Source organism: Trichosurus vulpecula, chromosome 1 (assembly GCF_011100635.1).
Source record: "Trichosurus vulpecula isolate mTriVul1 chromosome 1, mTriVul1.pri, whole genome shotgun sequence".
Lineage (NCBI taxonomy): Eukaryota > Metazoa > Chordata > Mammalia > Diprotodontia > Phalangeridae > Trichosurus > Trichosurus vulpecula.
In genome coordinates, this window is record NC_050573.1 from 55,115,794 (window position 1) to 55,141,781 (window position 25,988).

General features: G+C 51.3%; 1 protein-coding gene across 3 annotated transcripts in view; it reads left to right on the plus strand.

Annotated features, from left to right (window-relative positions):
- MAST3 (microtubule associated serine/threonine kinase 3) overlaps positions 1-24,704 on the plus strand; it is a 67,388-nt gene extending 42,684 nt beyond the window's left edge. For 2 of the 3 annotated variants that reach the window (XM_036738352.1, XM_036738371.1), the window contains 11 exons: positions 350-451; positions 1,435-1,557; positions 6,271-6,380; positions 9,891-10,039; positions 11,246-11,490; positions 11,948-12,151; positions 13,339-13,565; positions 14,922-15,044; positions 15,466-15,602; positions 19,397-19,578; positions 23,150-24,704. In XM_036738352.1, the coding sequence (XP_036594247.1) occupies positions 350-451; positions 1,435-1,557; positions 6,271-6,380; positions 9,891-10,039; positions 11,246-11,490; positions 11,948-12,151; positions 13,339-13,565; positions 14,922-15,044; positions 15,466-15,602; positions 19,397-19,578; positions 23,150-24,297 (2,750 nt within the window). In that variant the 3' untranslated portion in view covers positions 24,298-24,704. The remainder of the gene's footprint in view (positions 1-349; positions 452-1,434; positions 1,558-6,270; positions 6,381-9,890; positions 10,040-11,245; positions 11,491-11,947; positions 12,152-13,338; positions 13,566-14,921; positions 15,045-15,465; positions 15,603-19,396; positions 19,579-23,149) is intronic. The other variant, XM_036738362.1, reaches the window with a different exon arrangement.
- Positions 24,705-25,988: the final 1,284 nt, after the last annotated feature.

Sequence of the window (25,988 nt, forward strand, 5' to 3'; positions counted from 1 at the left end):
TCGTGTTACTAGGCAAGGCCCTCTCTAGGCATCAGTGCCCTCATCTATAAACTGGGTACCTCTGGTGTCCCTTCCAGCTGTAGAACATAATCCATGGGGAAGGGCAGGGGGCTCCTCCTTAGCTGCTTCTTTGGTCTACTCAGATTCCTCCCCACAAAAAAGAGATAACTTAGCATTAACAGGGTGGAGAGGGGTATCGGGCTGGGACCTCCTGGCTGTGCAGAGCACGGCCCGTGAGGCCCTCCAGTCCCTGGCTGCACAGGATTCTTCTGCTCTCAGACGAGGCTAGAGGCCAGAGCCTCCTTCAGCCATGGCCACCCCTGCTGTAAGCTGACTCTTCCCTGTTTAGATGACATCATCTGGCCAGATGGAGATGAGGCACTGCCTGCGGACGCTCAGGACCTGATCACAAAGTTGCTGAGGCAGAGTCCCCTGGACCGATTAGGCACTGGTACGTGGCCTGGGCGTGGATCCCTGCTGCTTCTTCCCGGGGCCACTGGTCCAGCCACCAGCCCCAGTCATGTTTCCCTGCAGGGTGGGGGCTGGGACTGAGTTCTGTTTTCCTTCCCACTGAGTGTCCACCCCTAGAGCTGCCCTTTTCCTCTGTGTGTCCACCCTGAGGGCTGCCCCCTGCTGAGCCAACTCAGTCTGGCCAACTGGTTTTCTCACATCCTCTTTAAAATTTTTTTTTATTTCATTAAATATTTCTCAGCTCCATTTAAAAATGTATTTAACATTCTTTTTTTTAAATGTGAGTTCCAAATTCTCTCCTTCCCACCCACCTTCCCCCAGCCCTTGAGAAGGCAGTCCACATGAACTCGATTGTTCACATCAAGTCAGATCCTTTTTACTTAACTTGAGGCCCCCTAATGTGATCTTCTTGAAACACGAGCCAGCTGGCCCCTCACTCTCCTCATCTCAAGAGGCATTTGTTAATCCCTGTTGTATGGCAGGCACTGTCTTGGACATACAGAGCAAAAAAACAGCGGATTTCTGCCCTCAAGGAGCTAATATTCTTCCTTTCGGCCTTGGTTCTTCCAATAATTCCTACCGCTGCTCCATCCTACCCTCTGACACTGGGCCACCTTGACCTGCCCCCTTCTCCATGGCCTCCTCCCACACCCACATTCTGCTTCATTCCCTTTACCTCCCAGTGGTTTATATAAACACAGAAACCAGCCATTGGTGGCTCTTTAAAAAAGTTTTTTTTAAACCCAGAGGATGTTTGTCCATAACACCCCACTCCAAAAATCTTTCGGAAAATTGGTAGCAGCCCACTTGAGCTACAAAGAACGAGGCTAGAAGGGCTTGTGGAGGCAGGGAAGGGGACAGGAAGGCAGGACTAGAAGCCATTAAGGGGTGGAGTGGGGGGCTGGGCTGCAGGGGTCCCTAGGAGCAGGGTGCTCAGGCACAGCCCGATTGCTGCCCCTGCAGGTGGTGCCTTCGAGGTGAAGCAGCACCCCTTTTTCCACAACCTCGACTGGACGGGTCTCCTACGGCAAAAGGCAGAATTCATCCCACAGCTGGAGGCGGAAGATGACACTAGCTACTTTGACAGTGAGTGGGAAGCAGTTCTCTGGAGGCGTGGGGGAGGGTGTGCGCTCCTTTGCTTTGGGGTGAAGAAGTGGAGTCTCTTTTGGAATCGAAACTGTATATGTTAGTCAGAAGGCTGCAACCGGTAGGCTCTGAGGGCTCTCTGAGCTCTGACATTGTGTGTTCCAGGACCCTACCAGCTCTGTCATTCCGTGTTCTAAGAGCCCTCCCAGCTCTGTCATTCCGTGTTCTAAGAGCCCTCCCAGCTCTGTCATTCCGTGTTCTAAGAGCCCTCCCAGCTCTGTCATTCCGTGTTCTAAGAGCCCTCCCAGCTCTGTCATTCCGTGTTCTAAGAGCCCTCCCAGCTCTGTCATTCCGAGTTCTAAGAGCCCTCCCAGCTCTGTCATTCCGTGTTCTAAGAGCCCTCCCAGCTCTGTCATTCCGTGTTCTAAGAGCCCTCCCAGCTCTGTCATTCCGTGTTCTAAGAGCCCTCCCAGCTCTGTCATTCCAAGTTCCAAGCCCCTCTCAGCTCTGTTGTTCCATGTTCTAAGAACCTTCCCCACTCTGTCATTTCATGTTCTAAGAGCCCTCACAGCTCTGACATTCTGGATTCCAAGGGCCCTCCTGATTCTGACATTGTGTTCTAAGAGCCCTCCCATCTGTGTTCTAAGGACCCTTCTGTCTCTGACCTTCTGTGTTCTAAGGAACCCTCCAATCTGTGTTCTAAGGGTTCTCCTGACTCTGACCTTCTGTGTTATAAGGGCCCTCCTGGCTCAAACATTCTATGCCTTCAGTGAGTCTGCTGCTGCAGATGATAACATCTGTCCAGGGTCCTGAAGCTTCCTACAGTGGGAGGGCTGGGGGTCCCTGGGGCTGTGTTTCATTCAGTCTAGTAACTCCCAGCCTAGTTCCCTATGTCAGCTCTTGACAGTCCTTAGCCTGCCAATGTGGGCTATTTAGATTGCTGGCTCTAGGCAGGGTAGAAAGACAGACATTCACTGTGGCCAGGGCTGGGAAGCTGTTTGCTGACCCTGGGCTTGGAGAGGAAGTGAGAACTGGAGAGGAGTGAACTGTCCATGAAGAGACTGAGAGGAGGAAGCCTGGCGCTCTCCGCTTTGGGAGGGGCAGGAAATGTTGTTAACCCAGCCTGGGGTCCGTCCCAAACCGCCGGTTCCCATGGTAACAGACATGAGACTCTTTGATATCTCTGCATCTCTGAGCTCTCCCCTCCCTGGAGTTGTAAATACTGATCTGCAGGCTGGAGCCAGGGGTCTACCTGAGGCCTCTGAGACCCACTCTCTCTTCTCATTCACCCAGCAGCCCTAGGAGAGGGCCACTCCATCTCTGAGTCTCAGTTTCCCCAGTTTACAGAGGGTGCTAAAGAGTCTGGCCTTCAGATGTTTGAAAAAGTATCCCATAGAAGAGGTCAGTCAGTCAGCAGGTATTTATGAAGCACCTACTATCTGTCAGGCACTGTGCTAAACACTTGAGGAGGGAAGGAAGGCGGGAGGGAGGCAGGGGGGCGGGGGGGGGGGGGGGGGGGGGAGAGAGAGAGAGAGAGAGAGAGAGAGAGAGAGAGAGAATAGGGGTTAGACTTATCCTTTAGGTCCCAGAGGAGTAAAGTTGGACAAGTGGATGGAAATTACAAAGACACAGATCCCCATCCTTTTAAACAACTGCTTCCTCACCTTTATGGGCCATTATGAGCTGTGCAGAAATGGGTTGGGCTGCCTCTGAGGGGAGGGAACTCTCTGAACTGCAGGTATCCCAGCAGATCCTAGAGGACCACTTCTCAAACATGAGATTCCTGTTCAGGTCCAGGTGGCCTCCGAGGCCCCTTGGAGCTCTGAAATCCCATGAGTCAGGGATGGGCTTCCATGTTAAAGATGAAATCCTGCAGACCAAGACTGAGTTCTGGGGGCAGCTGGAGGGCTTCGAGCCTCCACCCCATGGTGTCCCTCCCTCCCCCAGTGGTGGCTGTAATACATCCTCCTGGCCCGGGAGCAAGGGAGCTGGGCGTTGTCTCTGGGCGTCAGGGCTGTTGATGTCCCCAGCACTTCCAAGAAGGGAGCTACACTTTGGTGCTGCCTCTGCAGGGCTCAGGGGCCTGATCATATGATGCCCCGAGGCAGGATTTCCTGGAGCTGATAGGAGTTGCACATGACTGACTACCTGTTGGCACTCCGCAGAGCCCTTTGGGCCCTTGTTTCATGTTTCAAGGGTGCCCGAGCCAAGGCCACTGTCTCTGCTGGTGTTTATCATCCAGAGGATGAGCCCTGTTGTGTGTGACCTCAGAGGAGGCCAGGCTGGTGTCAGCAAGGCCTGGCTCGGCTCACTATAAGGAAAAACCTTCCTACTGCCCACAGTTCTCTCTGCCCCCTCCAGGCCATCCTCCCCATAGCTGGTGAACTGATGTTTATAAAGGTCAGGTCTGGTGAGGTCACTCCCCCTGCTCTCACCCCATGCTCTCACCCCATGCCCTCCCCATGGCTGATCCGGAAACTAAACTGGTTTCCTGTCATCCCTCGGGTCAGATTCAGGTCCTCTGGCATTAAAATTCTTACGTCACGCTCTGGCTGTAAACTGTCTTTCCAGATTGATCGAGCACCAACTCCACACTCCAGCCAATACCTGTTTGATCTGCCTGGTGCTCATTTCAGGTGTGAAATGCATTCCATCCTTACCTCCACCTTGCTCCTTCAAAGCGTAGCTCACATATCTCCCTTTTGAGAGGCCTTTTCTGACACCTGTAGCTGTCCATGTTCTCCTCCCCCTCCCTACAGTTATCTTATATTTACTTTGTGTGTACATAATATACACATGCACACATATATACGTACATGCATCGTATTTATTTCTATGTCTATATGTTATTCCATCTTTTCTGCAACCCCCACCCATGGTAGAATGGAAGCTTCCTGAGGGTGGGGACTGTCTTCGTTTATCTCGGTATCACCAGGACTTAGCACAGTACCTGGCACTCACTCATTGTGGAACTGATGGAAAGAGCCACCTTGGGAAGGGAATGAGTGCTCTGTCACCAGAAGTCCTCAGGTGGAAGGCTGACCCCTCATTGGGAAGGTTATAGAAAGGACAGTTCATTCCTGCACCAGGGTTTGGATAAGATGCCCTCCGGCATCTTCGGAGTATCCTGCCCAATCTCAGGCTCTTGCTTCTCAGTCTCTTTTGCCAGATGTTCCTCTGTGAGTGTCCCCCAAGGCTCTGGCCTGGGCTTCTTCTTTTCCTCCTTTCCTGTTTCCCTTGGTGATCTCATCAGTTTATTTGTCCAGCCCGACCTTCACCTGACCTCCATTCTCACCTCTCCAACTGCCAACGGAACATTTTGAGCTGGGTGTCTTGTAGACAGGTCCAGGGCAGAACCCACGGTCTCCCCCGCCCCTGCCCTGGCCCTCCTTTGTTCCAGCCTTCCCTGTCACTGCTGAGGGTGCCATCATCTTCTCCGTCACCCTGGCTCACGTCCCAGGCGTCATCCTCAGCCCCTCCCACATGGGCAGGCAGTTGTGGGGTCTTGTTGATGCTACCATTGTGACGCCTGCTGTATATCCCCTCCTCTCTTCTTTGGCTCTGTGGTGCCCTGCCTGGTGCAGAACCTCCTCATTTCACATTTGCTGTGACTTGCTGGTGGGTCTGCCCGTAACAGCCCACCCGCCACTCAGCTTCCAAATTAATCTTGCCAAAGCCCAGATCTGAGCATGCTGCCCCCACCCCCCAATTCAGTCACCTCCACGGTCACATAGAAAATCCTCTGTTTGACTTTTGGAGACCTCTGTAAGCTGGCCCCTTCCTACCTTTCCAGTCTTTTACCCCGGCACCCCCAGTGTCCCCCGAAGCTGGGTGACACTGTTTTCCTTACTGTCCCATTCCCAGAGCACACTCTCCTCATCTTCCCCTTCTGGCTTTCCTAGATCCCTATAATCCCCTCTTCTGTGAGAAGCCTTTCCTCATCCTCCTCGTGCTAGTGCCTTCCCTCCAAGGTTATCCCCAGTTTACCCTGTACATATCCTGTTGTCTCCCAAATCAGAGCAGTAGCTCCGTGAGGGCCGGGACTATCTTTTCCCTTCTTTGTATCTGTCACTTAGCATGGTGCTTGTCATAGTAGGCGCTTAATAAATGCTGGTTAACTAACAGATTGACTGCCTGAGTATCTCAGTCCAAACCCTTTGTGATACAGATGAGTAATGTGAGGGACCTCGGAAAGGGAGCGACTTGCCCAGGAACACACAACCAGTCAGAATCACTGGGCCCAAAACTCGGGTCTTCCACCCCCAGCTCCCATCGTACAGGCCAAAGAGACAGCCTCACTAGAGAGATGGGCTCAGTGGGCAGGGTCTTCTGTCTTCTTCCTCAGTGATGAGAACCAGAGGGGAGCTAGGGGAGCAGAGGAGAAAGGAAGGAATTCCCCTCAACCAGGGGCCATGGGGAGAAGCAGGAGGAGATTCAGGTCTGGCTCTGCCCCTGCTGGCCTGGTGGCTTTGGGCAAATGGCTTCGTGTTCTGGGCCTCAGTTTCTTCCTCTGTGAGATAAAAGAGGGTGGCCTGGACAGCCTTCCTGGTCCCATCCAGCCTTGCCCGTGCTCTCGAGGTCCACGGGCCACTGGAAGGGCTGCTGTGAGCCAGCAGAAGCTTAGGGGAAAGAACAGGCCTCACAGACTGGAACGGAACAGGAGGCACCATGCGCTCACCAGCCTGTGGGCACGGCCCTTGTTCCCCCTTCCAGCTCGCTCGGAACGGTACCGCCACCTGGGCTCTGAGGACGACGAGACAAACGATGAGGAGTCCTCTACCGAAATCCCCCAGTTCTCTTCCTGCTCACACCGGTTCAGTAAGGTACGGGAGGTGTTGTGTTACCGAAGAGGGGGTGTGCGTGCGTGTGTGTGTGTGTGTGTGTGTGTGTGTGTGTGTGTGTGTGTGTGTGTACATGTGTGCGCGTGTGTATGTGTATGCCTCTTTTCTTGTAAGTCTGTTTTGCAAATTTAGCCCTCAGAAGCATGATTAATTGCTCTTGGGGACTTTGCCTAGGCAGTCAGTCAGTCCACACACATTTATTAAGTGCCTCGTAATCTGCATAAGCTGCCCCCAAGCAGTCTTTGGTTTTGGTGAACTTCACGCTGCATATGAGTGTGATATGGTGGCCAGAAACATAGCCAGTGGGATCATGGGCTGCATTATGGGAGAGAAAGAGGGAAGCCCTGGCCAGATCACCTCCGAAGTAGTGCGTTCCATTGTGGAGGCTGGCATCTAGAGGAAGGCAGGCAGGCTGAAAGAGAAGGGAACCTTGGACTCATGCTCTGGAGGATTTACTGAAGGAACTGGGGAGCAGGTTGAGGCTGAAAAGGAGAAGGCTTGGGGGATGTGACTGCTCACTCCGGTATCATGGTGGTGCTTGGCCCTGGCTGGGGACAGATCTAGGAGCAAAGAGGTAAATGGAGGTAAGAAGCTCTACCAGAAGAAACAGACTAGCTGGGAAGGTATAGCAGGCCCCTCCTCATCCCCATCCCAGCCCAGATGCTGTGCCACTGTGGCCCATGGTCTGAACAAGCCACACCCGCTGAGCTGAGCTCCCCAAGAGCCAGGTCTCACGGATTTATCCTTTTACTCCTCCACACCCCCAAGAGATGGACTGTTCTTACATTAGTGGGTCAGAACCAGACTTTTTTTTACCCAGTAGTCTTGCTTTGTTCATTTAACTAACGAGAGACGTTGTCGGAGAATACACGTTGGGCCAACCATGGAATCCAGGAGTCTGGGGGTCACATACCTGCTGGCTCTGTAACCCTGGGTGATTCACTGAAGCTCTCAGTGTCCCCAGGCATCTTTGAGTTACAGATGAGTGGCGATTGCCCCAGTGTCCAAGTTCCTCTAGACGAGGTCCCCTTCCCTTTCTTCATCATGATAATAATAAATGTTAGCCAGAGTGTGGGGCAGGGAAGCTTCTTCTGACACTGTCCTCCTCTCAACAAAGGGAAGGAGCAGCCACCACCAAGAGAGTAGTGGTTGAGATTCCTTCCAATGGATTCATCTTAATTAGAAGTCTGAACCAAAAAAAAACCAAAAAATAACTTTTTTATTAAAAAATATTTTATCACTTTCATATTCAAATATTAATATATTGCACCTCTTCCTACCCTCACTCCTTAGCAACTGGGGAGAAAAGCAGTTCAGCCACACCACCCAACACATTGACCATGTCTGGTGAATTTATATGGTATTGCACACCCATGGTCCCCCACCTTTGCTGTGAAGGGAGAGAGATGCTGGCTCTCCTTCTCTGGGGCTAATCTTGATCAGGTTAAATTTGTTTGGTTTCACTTACAAAAGCAAGGCTATTGTTCCTCCCCAAAGTCCTCCTTTGCTGCCTTGTTGCAGCGTGGAGGGTGATGCAGGTTCTCAGAGCTGTTGGGTGAGCTTTGGCAGGTTCCATGTACACTAGAAAATGGATGTGGTTTTAGGTCACAACTTTCTCCCAGTTAGCAGATTTAGTAAGTCATAGAGGGGTTGAGCAACTCTCATTCACATTGACCAAATCACTGAAAATGGGAAATTCTTATGAAAGTATTTTAGCCTAGCAGTCAGTGTTCCTAGTCATCAGAGTTTGAGAATAAACCAGCAGAGGGAGGTTGAAGGAAATAAAACATCTTGGGTAAACCTTGATTTCTTTCTTAACTAATTCACAACTTATATTGTTAAACCTAACTCTGTAAACTTTGCAACTTTGAGCCAAAAATCCTTCCCAAATATGTGTCTCTGTTGAGGCAGCTTGACCTCAAAACCTGACCTTTCCCATCTGGCTTCTCATTTGTCAAAGCCACAATTGATCTGTTTAACCAAGCTGTCCTGGGGGCTCATCAGAGCGCTGGTCACACAATTCCTCTCCTCCCCTCCAAGTGTTCCTCCCTCTATCCATGTGTGGAGGCAGAAAAGGAACAGGTCACTTAGAAAGTATACCCCACTTTCCAGCAGTGTAAATAAACTGAATTGTCTTTTTGTTCCAAGGGCCCTCCCAGCTCTGATGTCCTGTGTTCTTTTTTTAAAATTTAGTTAATTTTTCATTTTCAGCATTCACTTTTATAAGATTTTGAGTTCTAAAATTTCCCCTTCCCTCCCCTTCCACCTCTCCTAGACAGGAAACAATCTGATATAGGCTATGCGCACATAGTCATAGTAAATATTAGTCATTAGTTCTGCATCCTGTGTCCTAAGGGCCCCCCCAGCTCTGACATCCTGTGTTCTGAGGGCCCCCCCAGCTCTGACATCCTGTGTCCTAAGGGCCCCCCCAGCTCTGACATCCTGTGTTCTGAGGGCCCCCCCAGCTCTAACATCCTGTGTTCTAAGGGCCCCCCCCAGCTCTAACATCCTGTGTTCTAAGGGCCCCCCCCCAGCTCTAACATCCTGTGTTCTAAGGCCCTCCCAACTCTGACATTCCCTGTTCTAAGGGCCCCCCCAGCTCTAACATCCTGTGTTCTAAGGCCCTCCCAACTCTGACATTCCCTGTTCTAAGGGCCCCCCCAGCTCTGACATCCTGTGTTCTGAGGGCCCCCCCAGCTCTAACATCCTGTGTTCTTAGGCCCCCCCCCAGCTCTAACATCCTGTGTTCTAAGGCCCTCCCAACTCTGACATTCCCTGTTCTAAGGGTCCTCCCAGCCCTGACATTTGGAGAATTTGAGAACATCCATTGAATCTAATCCATATGCAGAAGGAATCCTCCCTACTCAGTCCCACCCCTGCCAATACACCTTATCCTTGATGACTTCCATGGAGGGGAAGCCCTCCATACCTCTTGGAAAGGGAAGCCCATTCCCTTTTTGGACAGCTCTGATTTTTAGACATTTTCCTGACTTCTAGATTAAATTTGCCTCTCCCAGCTTTCCCCCCACCACCCGGTCCTGCTTCCTGGGGCCAAGTAGAACAAGCCAGTTCCTCCTCCAAAGGAGAGCCCTTTGCCTCCTTCAAGACAGCCGCCATGTTCCCCTGAGCTTTCTCTCTCCCGGTGAAGCACAGCCATCGATAGGACTTCTTGAAGTCCAAAGGCCTCTGTCTACTCTGACATTCTGTGCTTAAACATCTCCACGTAGAGAGAAGGAAATCCAGTTTTCTTTCAGGAATTAGGGCATGTTTGGCTAATGTGGAGATACGTTTTGCCTGACTTCACACGTATAATTCATAATCATATTGCTTGCCTTCTCAGTGGGTGGGGAGGAGGGACAGAATTTGGAACTCAATTTAAAAAGAAAAGAATCCTAAAAATGAGTAAATGACAGTTTAAACAATCACACAAGGATGTGGGGCGCTGTATCCCTTCTGGGCCAACGTGTGCCTTTCCTCCACTCTTCCCTGAAGGTTTATAGCAGCTCGGAATTCCTGGCTGTCCAGTCAAACCTGAGCTTTGCCGAGAGAAGCTACAGTGAGGACAAGGAAGAGAAGTCAGAGAAGTGGGATCGGGGCTCAGGAGAGGAAGAGAAGAGCCGCCCTCTAAGCACAGAAGTCAGGTGAGTGGGAGCCACTGGGCATGGGCACAGACAGGACTTGCCCATGCCCCCACCGCCTCTGGGCATGGCCTTCTTCACAGCCCACACATGGCAGCGGGGGCCAAGGCACAGGCCCCGGAGGGCAACTTTCTGGTTCCTTCCTCTGCCGCCCAGAGAGCAGGAGGGCAGAAGGGCACTGCTGGCATTTTACCTAGAACCTGGCATCACCTGGTGATCACCCATCCAGGGTTTCTGCTGGTTCTGAGCCTCAGTTTCTTCATCTGTAAAATGGGGCAGTAATCCAGGTACTGATGTCCTGGGCCCCTTTGGCAGTCAAGCTGGCAAGGTCTATAGATCCCTTTTCTGAATAAATGTTTCTCAATGCCTAAAATAAAGTATTAAGTTTCCAGAGGAAGCCAATTATAGTGACATAACAGTTGTCAACATTTCTTCTGGTGTAAGAGTCAGAGAGACAGCTGGCCCTGCCGTGCTCAAGTGACTCACTCAGATGATAAATCAGCAAGCAGCTATTAAGCACCGACTGTATACCAGGCCCGGTGCTAGGTGCTGGGCATACAGACAAAGGGCAGAGGACAGTCCAGAGGGAAGAGCCTCACATTAACGGAGACCTGAAAAGGCTTCTGACAGAAGGTTGGGGTTTTAGAGAAAGCCAGAGAGCACAGATGAGGAATGGAAATAGGAGGAAAGGAATAAGCATTTATTAAGCACCTGCTGTGGGCCAGGCACTGTGCTAAGTGCTGGGCATACAAAGAAAAGCAAAAGGCAGGTCCTGCCCTTGAGGAGCTCCCAGTCTAAAGGGGAGACAACTTGCAAACAGCTCTGTAGAGACAAGATAATAGAGGGGAGAAGGGGAAGATGATCCACAGAAGGGCACTCACCTTAAGGAGGAATCAGAACAAGCTTCCTGTAGAAGGTGAGATTTCAGCTGGGAAGCCAGGAGGAGGAGACGAGCAGGAAGGGCAGTCCAGGCTTCAGGGACAGCAGGAGAAAGTGCCCAGGATTGGGAGGGGCCAGTGTCGCTGGAGCAGAATGTAGGAAGACTGGATAGATAGGAATTGGCAAAGATTGGCAGAGAAGCGGCCATCCTGCACTGATAGAAACCCCAAACCACAGCGAGGTCGCCAGTGTCTGGGTCCTGATGCTGCCTCCGTGCTCCCTCCATGGAAGCGGCCCTTCCCTCCATGCCTTCACCTTCTTCCCCTCCAGGCTGAGGTCCTGGACGTCCTCTGGCTCCCTGCGGCACTCCTCCTCCTCCTCCTCCCAACCTGAGCGGAGCCAGAGCCCCTCGTCCCTGAGCACCACCTACAGCCTGGACCCCATGCCCAAGTTCGCCTTCTCCTCCGAGGACGAAGGCTCTAGCCAGGGACCTTCGAAACCAGAGAGGCCAATTTTTGTGTTGGGAGAACCTGAGGAGCCAGTGAAAGAAACAACCGAAGTATCTGCCCTCACAGGTGGGTGCTGGGAAAATGGGTACGGGATGGGTTGCCCAGGTGACCTGGGCATTCTGTCCCCTTTCTTCTGACTTCCCCGAAGATGAGGGGGAGGATCCCTGCCACCTGAAGAACACACACACACACATATACACTTTTCCCACTTCCCTATGGTGGCTGTTGGGGCTTTCTTACAGCCCAGGGAGGGCTAGGTCCTGCCTGTCTTCCTATTCCCATTTTATAGATGGGGAAGTTGAAACTCAGCAAGTGTCAGAGTTTGGAGCCAAACCCAGGGGCTCCTGACTCCAGGCCTCGCCCTCTGTCCACTCCACCATGTGTGTGGGATGGAGGAAAGGGTCTTGGCCTTCCTAGCTGATGCTGCTCAGAGAAGGCAGGGCCTCCCCCACATGCCCCGGTCTGCTCTCCAGTGCAAGGGTCCACTTGTGCCAATGGTCTTTCCCTGTTGCCATTCACATAGGCGACGGTTCAAGCCTCAGCCAAGTCCGATTACGGAGCAACAGCACAGGAGCGAAGAACTCCACACCTCGGGGCCTGGAAGGCGGGGTGAGCCGGCGCCTCAGCGGCCAGAAGGAAACACCCGAGAAGCAGAAGATGTCCCCCGGCGGGGGCCGGGTGCCCAAATCAGCCTCAGTCTCAGCCCTCTCCCTCGTCATCACTTCAGGTAGCACTGAGCATCTGGACCACTTCCTCCTTCCCCACCATCCCATCCCATCCCACTGTCCCCCAGGTAGCACCGGGGCTCCTGCCCCTTCCTGTCTGACCACACGGCAGGGGTGTTCTCTGGGCTCCGGAGGGGACTTTCCAAGGAATCCTGGTCCTAGCTGACCTTTCTACCATGCCTTGCTGTTTGCGAAGCTCATCTTAGCACTGGTCTCATTCAATCCCCAGTGAGGGAGGCAGATCAGGAATTTGTGACATAAAGAATCAATCAATAAACAGTTGAGTGCCTACTATGTGTCAGGCACTGTGCTTAGCACTGCAGATACACAAAGAGGCAAAAAGTCCTTGCCCTCAAGGAGCTTACAGTCTAATGTAAAGAAATAGACTTGGTCTGCTTGGCCTCTGAGGGGAGAACCAGGAGCAATGGGTAGAAGTTGCCAAGAGAGAAAATACTTAGGTTTGATGTCAGGAAAAGAATCCTAACAATACAAGCCATCCCAGAGTGGAACAGACTACCCCAGGGGTGTTGTGCCACCCCTGATTGGGGGTCTTCCACCAGAGGCTGGGGCCCCCTGGCCAGAGAGGTCATAGCCAGGGTTCTCTGGGGAGGAGGGTGGGGCTCCGTTTCCCCAAGCCTCAAGGCTCCTTTCTCATCCCAAAATTCTGTGGTTCTATGAAATCAAAGCATTCAGAGCTGGGAAAAAAGAACTCGAGGATGATCTAATCCAGACCCCTCCTTTTACAATTGAGTCAGGAGTCCCCAAGAGGGGAAGTGACTCATCCCCATTTCACAGAAGAGGAGGACTGACCCTGGGGCTCAGGAAGACTTAAGTCACTTGTTCCCAAGGTCACAAAGTGAGTCGGTGCCCAGGCTGGGAGTCAGAGCCTTTGCCTTTTGACCGAGGAGCTAGGGTTGACTAACGTTCTGCTCCGGGAATGGCATTCAGGGCCCATGGATGAGTCACGGAAGGGAAAACAAGCTGGTTCCCAAACCCTAAAGGGCAGAATCACTCCTTCCTTCTTTCCTGCTTTCCTCTATTTATGTTTACTTGCAGTAATAGATCTATGTGGCATTTTCCTGAAGTAGAATGTAATCTTCTCGAGGGCAGGGTCTGTTCTGTCCTCATGTCTCTGCTTAGGGCCTGGGGCTGGCAGTTAATGAAGCCTCCATGAATTGAATCTCCACAGATGACTGCAGTAGTGGCGCCCTCATGAGTCCCATCTCCCCCCATTCCCTCTCCTCCAACCCCTCGTCCCGGGACTCCTCTCCGAGCCGAGACTCCTCCATTGGCATCACCAACCTACGGCCGCCCATCATCATCCACAGCTCCGGCAAGAAGTTTGGCTTCAGCCTGAGGGCCATTCGTGTCTACATGGGCGATAGCGATGTCTACACAGTGCACCATGTGGTCTGGGTGAGTCCAGAGAAGTGATGGGTGATGTATGAGGAGAGATTAAAATGTAGAGTGTCAGAGCTCGGGGGGGGCCTTAGAACATGGAATGTCAGGGCTTGGATTGACCTCAGAAGGTGGAACGTGGAATGTCAGGACTTGGATTGACCTCAGAACCTGGAAGGTCGGGGCTTGCATTGACCTTAGAACGTGGCATGTCAGAGCTTAAACAAAATATATAAGCTTACAAAGGAAACCAAAAGTTAGTGAAAATAAAGGCATAATTTTCCAAATTCATGGACCTCTGGCCCCCAGGTTAAGAGTCCAGATCTAGTCCAGCCTTATTTTACAGCTGTGTGAGAAAGGACTATTTCTGTCTTATATTTAATTGCTAATTATTGTATTAGGACCAAGGTTTTTCCCCTTTTCTACTTCATCCAGAAACCAACTAGTGTGGGAACTATCTCCTAAAGATTTGCCAAGGCCAAGATCTGATCAGACAGTAAAAGATATTTGAAGTTTTAGTCTAAAGGGTATATTCCTATTCATTGTATTTGCTCAGACAGATCCCAAGAAAATTTTTTTTCTCCCTATTATCAAGCCTGGTGATACGGAAATTGAGGTTTCTTTGACCAAGATTTGAGTGATCTAAGGCATGTACTCCAAAGTAGTTCATTTCCCGTTTGATTCACCAATCAGAGTTGCTAGGCACCCCTCGGGAACACCTCCTCTTTGAAGGGCGTATGAAGTGTGACCTCACCGCCATTAGGAGTCTTTGGTCTCCTTTTATTAGTAACCTGTTGGCCTTATTAATAAAATGATTAAATTACCCAGAGACTATGTCTCTCGAACTTTTTAATCATCACAGTTAGGATAACTGAGGCCCAGAGAAAGGAAGTAATTTGCCAGGATTCTTCAGTGAATTAGTATGAAGCACTTATTAAGTGCCTGCTGTGTGCCAACCACTGTGCTAAGCACCAGGGGGTAGAAAGAAAGGCAAAATCGAGTCTCTGCTATCAGGGAGCTCCCAGTCTAATTGGGGAGACAACATGTAAACAGCTGTGTATAAACAAGATCCACACAGCGTAGACTGAGATAATCTCAGAGAGAAGGCCCTGAGGTTAAGATGGTGGCCATCAGAACCAGAGCCCAGGCAGGTCTCAGTTTAATTCAGTTCAGTGAGCATTTGCTACCTGCCTGTGTATAAAGCAGGTGCTGGGCAGTCAGAGGCAAAAGAGCTCTCACTGGGGTGAGTCTCCAGCCCCTTCCATCTGCATTTTTCCGGGTAAGGCAGTGTTCCTGCAGGCATCCTCCCTGCCTTCCCAAGGAAGTCTTGGAACGGGCTTGCTTTGGGTCGCTAACAGCCCCTCTTTCCTTCAGAGCGTGGAGGAGGGCAGCCCTGCTCATGAAGCTGGACTGCGGGCAGGAGACCTCATCACGCACATCAATGGAGAGTCAGTGCTTGGATTGGTTCACATGGACGTCGTGGAGCTGCTGCTGAAGGTACCCAAGGCCTCCCTCTGGGCCCTGGGGACTCCAAGGCCAAGGGCACTCGTGATCAAATGGGGGCAGAGCTAGGCACGTGAAGAAGTGAGAGGAGTGCCAAGGACAGGTGGAGGCAGAGCACCGCGAGAAACAGGGGAAAGCAAGATCACTTTCACATGGGGATGAGAAGGAGGCAAGGAAGGGGGGCCTAGAGGTAGCAGCATTTTGATAATCTGTGGAGGGACATCAGAAGATGGAAAGGAGCAGAATTCCTTGCCAGGAAGGTTGTCCCATGGGCAAAGGCATAGAGGGAGAGCCGGACAAGAGTGGGAGGTGGGTGGAGAGGGATGTGGATGATGGAAGGTAGGAGTGGGGCCCCAAATGCCAGAGTCAGGAGCTGGCCATCCGCCGTGCTTCAGCCTCGGAATCTGTTCTCCAGAGCAACAACAAGATCTCCCTTAGAACCACCGCCCTGGAGAACACCTCCATCAAGGTTGGCCCAGCCCGGAAACACAGCAACAAAGGCCGGATGGCCCGACGGAGCAAGAAGAGCAGGAAGCGGGAGAGTCAGGACAGGTGCGTGCTAACCTAGGGCGGAACAGACAGGCTAGAGGGAGGTATGTGGGCGGCCCAGGGGAGAAAGAACTGGACCTGGAGTCCCCTGGAAAACCCCCACCTTTTCCAAGAAGCCCCTCCCAATCCTCTTTTATCACAAGGCCTTCCTTCTGAGAGTTTCTCACTTATCCTGTCCATGTCTTGTTTGCACATAGATGTTTGTGTCTCATCTGCCCCTTAGACTGGGACCTCCTGGAGGGCAGGGCCTGTTTTGTGATCTTTTGTTTGTTTTTTGTTTTTCTTTATATCCTCAGTGATTAGCCATTAAGTGAGGCCTGTTAAAGACCTTAGCTTGAAAAGGCCAAGGTCTCCCACTGCAGCCTGGGCCACCTCCAGTTGTCTTGATCTTGACTCAGATGGCTCTGGAGGAGAAAGTGAGGCTGGTGCCTTTGCACAGCCCTCCCTCACTTAAACCCAATTCACTGCCTTCCTGATGTCTTCCTTTTTCTTCCTTTCTTCCTTCCTTCCTTCCTTCCTTCCTTCCTTCCTTCCTTCCTTCCTCTCTCTCTCTTCTCTCTCTCTCTCTCTCTCTCTCTCTCTCTTTCTGTCTCTTCCTTTCATCCTTTCTTTCTTTCCTTTTTTCTCTCTTCTCTCTCCACATAGGGTATCATGTGTCTACCTGTGGGTGCTCTTCCCAGAGGGAATGTGAATTTTAATCTGAAACATTTTTTCTTGTTTTCATTTTTTTCTCTTTAAAGACAAACCTTAACCCCAAATCACTCTGGTCCCAGACCTAGCCCTACTTGGTCACTGTTTGGGCCTGATTGGCTCAGAATGAATGTAAATACCAGTTGTTTCTGTTTTCACCAGAAACCCTGAGAGTCTTCCTCTCCCAGATCTCTTTTTTTTTTTAAGAAGCCATTCTTTGCCTCATTTTTTCTATTGAGCCTTAATCACTGAATGGGCGCTGCCTCAGTCAATTTGAGACCTGTAAAGGCCAAGGTCCCCCACTACATCCTGGGCCATCTCCAGTTGTCCTGATCCACATCTGGCCATTGGACCCAGATGGCTTCTGAGGAGGAAGTGAGGCTGGTGATTTTGCACAGCCCTGCCTCACTTAGGTCCAATTCACTCACATATCGTGGCATCACCTCCCTGGTGTCAAAGGACAAACAGCAAGCAACTTGGAGCCAGGCAGGCCTGAGTTCAGATTGTGTCTCAGACATCATCTGTGTGGTCCTGGCTAAGTCAGCCTCAGTTCCCTCTGTCAAATGGGAATGATACTAATAGCCCCATCTCCGTGGTTGTAATGAGGACTAAAGGAGGTAAACCATGCAGAGCTCTTTGAAACCTTCTGGTGCCATGTTATGGTGTCTTATTATAGGTCCTTCCAGCATCTCACAGGGCATCAGGACCATTCTTAGGTCTGAGCAGGGTTTATAATGGTTTGGCACTGGGCACCTGAAGGCACAGAGGTTCTTGAGTTCCTGGATCTTGGGGAGGCACCCTGTTTGGGCCTCCATTTCCCCAGCTGCAAAAAAAAAAATCAGGGGGAGAGGGATTTCTAAGGTATTTTCTAGTTTTTAGCCTGTGTTCTGTGGCCCCTTCTGACTAGTGACCAAGCCTCAGGAAGGTGAGGGGTGACCTTACCCAGTATGGCTCAACCTAAGGAACTGGGGATGTTTGCCCATGAGCAGCTGAGTGTGAGGTAGACAGAGCTCTGGGCCTTGAGTCAGGAAGACCTGAGTTCAGATGTGGCCCCAGACACCAGCCGTGTGACCCTGGGCAAGTCATTTAACCTCGTTTGCTTCAGCTTTCTCTTTGGTGAAGTGAGCTGGAGAAGAAAATGGCAAACCACTCCAGTGTCTTTGCCAAGAAAACCCTGGCTAGGGTCACAGAGGGTCCAACACTGAAACAATTGAACCACGAATTAGATACCTTCTTACATAATCTTCAGGTGTGCGTGTTGTACTAGGCCACTAGGGGGAGCCATAGCAACACAGCACCAAGCCTGGAGTCAGGAGGACCTGAGTTCAAATGCGGCCTCAAACATTTGACACATGTACTAGCTGTGTGACCTTGGGCAAGTCACTTAACCCCAATTGCCCTGCCAAAAAGCAAAAAAAAAAAAGTATCTGTTATTATTTGTAGGTATTCAGATGAGGAAAATGAGGCTCAAAGATGTCAGGTGGTCTGTCTGGGAGTGTGAGAGGTAGGACTTAAAGCCGCTCTCCCCTGACTCCCACCCCATGATGCTGCTTCCCACGATGGCACCCTCCAAACCGGGGCTTCTTCCCTTGTGTTGGGTCTGGGGCCCCGTTGGTAGTCAGTCCGGGGGAGCCTGCGGATGGACCCTTCCTCAGAACGAGGTTTCTAAATAATTGAAGGAAATGCCACATTTCAGTGACAATAAAGGGGGTGGGGTTCCCCACTTCAATTCATAGGTTCTCCTGAAATCTGTCCATTTTCCGTGGACCCTAAGTTAAGATCTGCTCCAAACTGTCTTTGTGTCCTTTGGTTTTCACACAGAAACGCCTGGAAGGGACCTTGCAGAGTAATCCAGCCCAGATTGCCTCCCTCCCTGCTTTACTTTCTGTGCAAAACACTTCCTTATGGGGTTTCTCAGAGCGAGGAGGGTGTTGGGAGGAACAAGGGGAATGATTTCATAAGCTCTAAAAAGAAATGAGGAATCTGTGGTTTTAAAGCAATGGGTCTTGCTCAAAATAAATCTCTGGCAGAAGCTTGGAGCAAGGCAGGGGCCCTGATTCCCCAGGCACCGCTGGCTAACCCAGCAGGGCCATTTATGGTGCCGCCACCAGGCTGTCTGGGATGACCCTGCACCGTCCAAGGCTGCTGAGAACCGGCCTCCTCCAGAGGAGACGGCTGTGCCTGGGCTCCCAAAACGTCACCTAGATTCCTTGTACCTCCTCTGAGCATGGATGGCTGCCTGCCTTGGAACTTGTTGCATAATCACACAGAAAATACATTTTTTATTCAACACTTCAAACAAGGGGGTGATGTCATTTAAAGTAATTTACATTCAGAGATTTGCCCTATCATAATATAAAGTGATACATTCAGAGATGTATTCAGATACATTCAGCTCAGAGTGTCAGAGCTGGGAGGATCCTTAGAGCCCAGAAGGTCAGAGGACCTTAGAACCCCAAATAGCAGAGCTGGAAGGGCCTTAGACCCCAGTATGACAGAGATGGGAGGGCCCTCAAAACTCAGAATGGCAGAACTGTGAGGGCCCTTAGAACCCAGAATGGCAGAGCCTGGAGGGCTCTTAGAACACAGGCTATCAGAGCTAGGAAGAACCTTAAAATATAAAACCTTGGAGCTTAAAAGACCCTTAGAACATAAAATAAAGACTGTCGGGGCTAGAAGGAACCTTTTAACTTAGAACACAATGCCAGGTCAGAGTGCACATAGAATGTTGGAGCTTAGAGACTCTCTTGTTTGGGGGTTCTTCAAGATGTGAGGATGGGGAAAAATTAAATTACATCTTTGGTTTCCTTTATAATCCTGTGGATTTAATTTTATGCCTTTAAAGTTACTCTAAGAACTGGTCATTCCATCCCTGGGCTTCCTCAAACTGCCAGAGGGACCCATGTCACAAAAAAGTTTAAGAACCTCCAAAACCCCATCATTGTACAAATGGGAAAACTGAGGCCCAGAGAAGGAGAGGGACTTAGGACAGCCATCTCTGCTCTGGCTTTCACAATCCCCACGTCCATTCCAAAGGCGATTTGAGCTAGGGCTCTTTTCTTACTCCCTAACGTGAGCATGTGGTTTGTTCTTCTCTGCCTTTGAAGGAGGAAGTCTCTCTTTAAAAAGATCTCCAAGCAGTCAACGATGCTGCACACAAGTCGGAGTTTCTCCTCTGGGCTCCACCACTCCCTGTCTTCCAGTGAGAGCCTTCCCGGCTCTCCTACCCACAGTCTGTCCCCCGGACCAACCACCCCCTGCCGCAGCCCTGCTCCTGATGCCCCGCCAGGTACCGCGCGGTTGTCTCCTGTCTCCCTGGTGGTGTCTGGGAAGGAGGGAAGGATGCTCGCCGGACTTGGGGCCCACTTGATGTTTGGGGCCACCCCTTCTCCTCTCTCTGTTTATTTGCCAGTTTAATTAATGTGTTCTCTTAGTGTGAAAACCTTTGTAAAGAAGTCCAGATTGAGGTGAGTGGTTAGCACGCTTCTGAGCTCTGATGATGCTTGCCTTCCTGAGCACCTCGGTCACTTCTGTCCTTTTCTTTTAAACCCATTTGCGTGGGTCTCTTGGCATAGATTAGATTCTCCTGTATGCCAGCATGGAATTTAATATCATCCATATAAGCATTTTTCTAGTACCTACAGTGAGTCAGGCTCTATGCCAAGCACTGAGGATATAGAAAAATGCAAAGGACAGGCCCTGCCCTCAGAAAGCTAATACGATCTAATATGCATATTATCAATATCCTGTACATAGCATGCAAAACAGCTATGTACAGGAGAAACTGGAAAGTGCTAAGAGGGAAAGTGCTAAGAAAGAGGGAAAGTGCTGAATTAAGAGGGATCGGGAAAGGCTTCCTGGAGAAAGTAGGATTTTTACTGGAACTTGAAGGAAGCCTGGGAAGCCAGGAGGCACAGATGAGCAGGAGATGGGGGGAAAGTTTATGAATTTATTTTCGCTAAAGCTGTAACTGAAATTCCCCTAATCTGAATTTCCTTCCATTACTTCAAAACCTTTTTCTGAGAATCAGTTCCTAGGCCTCACCAGGCTGACCAAGGGGCCCATGAAACAAAAATGATCAAGAACCGCTGCCCTTATCCAATCCAGACCCAAATAAGGATCTGCCCCACAACATGACCAATGACTGGTTTGCCTGCCTTTACTTGGAGACCTTCCATGAGAGGAAAACCCCCTTGTCTTTTTCCTTTTTTTGAATCTCCAGTGCTTAGCATGCTGCTGGGTACACTATAGGTGTCAAATAGATGCTAATTGGCCAACTCTCCAAGTAACCCAGTCAACTTTTGCCTAGTTTTAAGAAGGTAATTTATTTCCTCTTCCCCCACTCCCTAAATCCTTAATTCCTTTAAATGATTGTTATATGGTACCATTCCAACCTCTTCCATCATCCTCGTCTACCTCCAATTTTTCAACAACACTTTACACCTTTTCAGTGTTCTTCCTAAAATGTGGCACCCGCCACACAATGTGACCATCTCTAGATATTGTCTGACCAGGGCAGAGTACAGCAGGCCTTCCTTGTTCTTCCATTGATAATTCTGGCAAGACTGGAATCCAGAGAACCTAGAAAACAGCAAGGTGGACGTATGGGGCCTTCCACATTGGCCTCATCTCCAGTGCCTTTTAACTGGCAAGATTCAGAGATTTTGTCCATGCTGTAGCTAGTCAGAGGCCTACGGGCTAGCAGCAGACCGGCACAGACGACCTTCATGCTATCCATGAGCATAAGCTGCGTAGGCAGCTGTTTTTTGGGGAGCGGACCAACCCTGGAATTCACCGATATGGGACCCTCAGAGAGACTCCTTTGCCCGTAGTCACACATCTTGTATATGTCAGAGGGAGGACTGGAACCCAAGTCTTCATGACTCCAAGGCTGACACCCCCACCCCCCAACCACAACTTAGTGCCTCTCACAAGCAATCATAGCTCTTCCTTTAGGGGAAATAAACAAGATGGCTGGCGATTGGCCCTATGACCCCCGATTTTGGGGTGGTATACTTGTTTCCATGGATCGCCAAGCATTTACATGCAAGATCATCTGTTTCACTCCTGGAATTCTGTTTTTCATTGTATACCATTTGAATTAGACCCTTTGATTTCTTTCTTGCTTTTTTTTAAAAAATTACATATTTTTTTTCAATTAGCAAACATTTATCGTCTCTCCCCCCTATGTTCTCCCCGTTAAAAAAAAGGGAAGAAAACAAAACCTTCATCACCAACATGCATAGTCACACAAAACAAATTCCCTTGCTGACCATGTCCAAAAATGGGGGTCTCATTCTGCACCCTGAGTCCACCATGGAGGGTTGCCTTCTCCATCGCTGGCCCTCTGGAGTCCTGGTTGGTCAGTGCATTGATCGGAATTCTGAAAGCTTTCAGGGTTGTTTGTTTTTACAGCGTTGTTGTCAGATAAATTCTTCTGATTCAGCTCACGTCACTTTACATCAGTTTCTCTGAAATGTCATTCTTCTTCATTTCTAAAGTCATAATAGTATTCCTCTCTCTTCATTTGCCATAATTCGTTCAGCCATCCCCCACTTGAGGGCACCCCCTTACTTAATCATTCTTTGCCACCACAAAAAGAGCTGCTGGACTCATTTTTCACCTGTGGATCCTATTCTGGGATTTATTTAAGGCAATCCTCATTTCTGGACCAACTTTGACAAATCCTGTTGGCCGATGTTCCCAGACCACCTCCTCCCATCTTCTCTTCTCTCGATGCTCCATTCTGTGTTCATCCATCAACCCACCAACATTGTTAACCTGTGGCTCCTTTTGTATCTTAAACTGTACTCCAGCTTCTATCTGTCAATCAATCTATCTATTAAGGGCCTACTGTGTGCCAAGCACTGCTAATCACGGCCTGTCCTTCATGCCCCAAGACCTAGGGCAGACGCTGGAGGCAGCAAGCAGAGGCAGCTTAGAGGTGGACGGGGTAATGGTGGCTTCGATGCCTGCCTCTCCTCCTTACCACCCCTCTGTCTTCAGGAGAGTCCATCCCCTCCAATGAGCATTCATTATGGACCACGCTCTGGACCAGGGGCAGCAATAAAATGAAAACTAGCCCCTGCCCTCACAGAGATTCCATTCTACTGTGGGATATAATGTGTAGGACAGCAAACTAGCAGGATGATGCTTTGAGGAGAGAACTAGTAACTAGGGACAAGGGAAAGCATCTTGTAGGGTGCGGTACATGAGCTGAACACTGAAGGCCGCTAGGGGGCGCAGCAGTTGGAGCTCCAGACTTAGAGTCGAAAAGACTTGAGTGCTAATGCTACGCAGACACTTTCTAGCTAAGGGAACCAATCCTTCAGCCTCAGTTTCCTCATCTGTGAAATGGAGGCAGTCATAGCACCCCCCTCTTCCAGGCTCGTTATGAGGGTGAGGCAGTTTTTGTAATGTGCCTTACAAACTTTAGTGATGATGGTGCTGGCGATCGAAGGAAGCCAGGGGTTTAACAGAAGCAGGGCCGGAGAGGGAGTGCGTTCTAGGTGTAGGAAGCGCCTGGGCAGAAAACAAGTCTAGAGCTAGGAAGGGGAGCGGCAAATGGAGCCATCCATCGGACTCCTCGAGAGCATCCGGGGGATTCTTGGGGCCAGATGAGGAAGAAGAGGTAGCTTTGCTTGGGCAGGCAGTCCAGACTCTCCAGAATACTGGTTGGATTGCTTAGGAAGCCTTACCTTGGGAGGAAGGGTCCCTAGACTCCAGCGTGACTTACCTAGAGGGGAAAGGACGGGGTCCTTCAGAACATACTCTGGGTGGCTACCTTGACCCTCGTGGCCTGGGTAGTTCTGGGAGAGTCTGGGCTTGCGTTCCCACTTTTGGTGTTTCTTGTTTTTCAGATACAGCATCTCCACAGAGCACTTCGCCCTCCTCCAGCACTCCCACCTCCCCAGCGGGCCACATCCGTCCCAGCTCCCTGCACGGGCTGGCGTCCAAACTGGGGCCCCCACGATATAAAGTTGGTCGCCGGAAGTCAACAAGCAGTATCCCTCCCTCCCCACTGGCCTGTACTCCCTCCCCAGGACCCCAGCCCCCATCACCGCAGAGGTCTCCATCTCCTTTACCAGGTTACCCCAAAAACCTCTATGCCTTCCAGGGTAAGACCTTGTCCCCACCGATGATCACCAGGCAGACGTCCCGGCCACGGAGTGCCGAGACCCCCCGATCTCCTCTCCTGAAGCGAGGGCAGTCTGCTGACAAAATTGTCCCCTCCTTGGTGGAGAAGAAGCCATTGGGGGGACGTAAACTCACCCTTGAAATGCCAGCAGGAGATGGGGATGGCCCCGAGGAAACGTCTGTCCAGGCCTTCGCAGGGGCTGGTAGCAGTAGTCCTGGAGACCATGGCCGGGCTGGCTACACAGGCACTGCAAGCCGGGGGAGAGACTGGGCTGGAGACCGCCACGAGCGGGACCAGGAAGTGGTGGTCATGCGGCGCCTGAACCTCTCAGAGCGCCGAGACTCCTTCAAAAAACAAGAGGCGGTTCAGGAGGTGAGCTTCGACGAAGCCGAGCCCGCCGGCCTAGGGGACGAGGGCTCCTGCAGGCAGGAGGGCCAGGCGGAGCCGAGGGAGCCGAGGCCAGGGGCACATGAGCAGAAGCCCCCACCCGTCCCCCAGATTGCCGTGCAGGGCTCAGAGGGCGAGGTGCACGAGCCAGGCTCAGCAGAGTGGGAATGTCAGGGCTCTTATCCACCCCTCCAGCTGCTGGCCAAGGTCTACACCGAGCAGACGGACGGGACCAAGGCAGTTGAGTACAAGAGTCTCTCGTCCCAGCGGCGGAACAGCAGGGACCTCCGGGACTTGAGCTCGGGGCAGCAGCCCCCCAGGGTGGGCCGAACCCTTCGGGGGCCCCTGCAGGCTGCCAAGTCCCTGCCCATCCTTCAGCTCTCGGGAGGCCAGGAGCGGGCAGGACCTGACTCTCGAGCTCCCAGAGCGAGTCCACGAGATGGAGCAGGTCCAGCAAAGAAGAAAGATGGGGACCGGCGCTAGAAGCCATGCCGGCGGTGGGAAGTCACTGGAAGAGGTGCCCGCGAGGCTCCCCCCACCCCCACCCATCCCACCCACTCTGCATCTGCCTCTCAGATCTGAGTCAAGTTGATGCATGCGTCCTCGTGACGGGGTGCGGGAGAAAGGAAACTCACCACCTTCCAAAAGCCGCGAACCTCAGGAAGAGCAAGCCTTTGGGATGTGCCCGTTTGGAAAAGATAAAAAGCAGAAAACGCCAGACCCAGTGCACGGAAACCACGGACTTGAACAAGAACCACCACGAGTTTTCTTTTTTTTTTTCTACGAACTGGAAAGAAGTCTCCTTATTTTTGTAGCGTGCAGGTGCCGTGGGTGAGAGAAGGCCTTTCCTCAGCCGGTCAGGCCCTTTTGTAAATAGCCACAGAGGCAGATCCCTATGATTAATTTATTACTTTTATAAGCTAAGATGAAACTTGAGCACAGAGCTTCCGTGAAGGCCCCTTGACCCACGAGTGAGGAGCAGAACCTTCAGGATTGCTCCTGTCCGGGGTTTTTCTATTTTTTTGGGTGGGGGTGGGTGGGAGGGTTTGGTTTTTAACTCTTGCCTCAAACAGTAGCATTGTCCCAGTGCCCAGGGGTCCATCTGGGCTCTCAGTGCTCCGAATCTGGCTGTGATGGAGTTGGGGAAGGGCTGGGTGCTGCACAGCTGAGGTCTCCCTCCTGCTGTCACCCACCTGCCGTGGGTGGGAGGAAGAGGGGGTTCTTTCTGTTGAAGTCAGAAATCTGTTCCCTGGCCCTGCTCGAGGGTGGACAGAAGGTTTGTCTAGCCAAAGTTGTCTGGATCAGGCTGTGTGATTCAGATGCAATAGAACAACCCCACCCCACCCCCTCCAGAAAAAAAAAAGGAGCCCAGTTTTCTCCTTTGGTGAGATGCCCACTCACCCTGCCCCCGGCCCCATCCACATGCGCAGCAGAAATGGCAGAACTGCAGACTTCCCCTAAACTTTTGTCACGGACTATAGCTGTTAACTGCAGGCCCCTTCCGTATGTCCAGTGACCTCAAAGAAGGAAAAGTTAGGGCTGGAAGGATTCTCTTCTCTGCTTCCTCTCCACCCCACCACCCAAACCAACCCTGCATGTTTACTGTAAACCAGCACTTTGGGAGACCCCCTGGGTTTGAGCCTCTGGGAGCACCTTCTGCCGAAACACAAGTTCTCATGGGATGTCAGAACTGGGGTGTGATTTCCCTGGTCAGTTTTAGAGTCGCTGAATTGTATGAGGACTGGGAGGACCCTTAGAACGCAGAATGTCAGCTGAAAGCCCTTAGAACACAGGATGGCAGAGTTGAGAGGACCCTTAGAACACAGGATGGCAGAGTGGGAGGGCCTTAGAACACAGGATGGCAAAGCTGGGAGGGCTCTTAGAACACAGGATGGCAGAGCTGGGAGGCCCCTTAGAACACAGGATGGCAGAGCTGGGAGGGCCTTAGAACACAGGATGGCAGAGCTGGGAGGGCCTTAGAACACAGGATGGCAGAGCTGGGAGGGCCCTTAGAACACAGGATGGCAGAGCTGGGAGGGCCTTAGAACACAGGATGGCAGAGCTGGGAGGGCCTTAGAACACAGGATGGCAGAGCTGGGAGGGCCCTTAGAACACAGGATGGCAGAGCTGGGAGGGCCCTTAGAACACAGGATGGCAGAGCTGGGAGGGCCCTT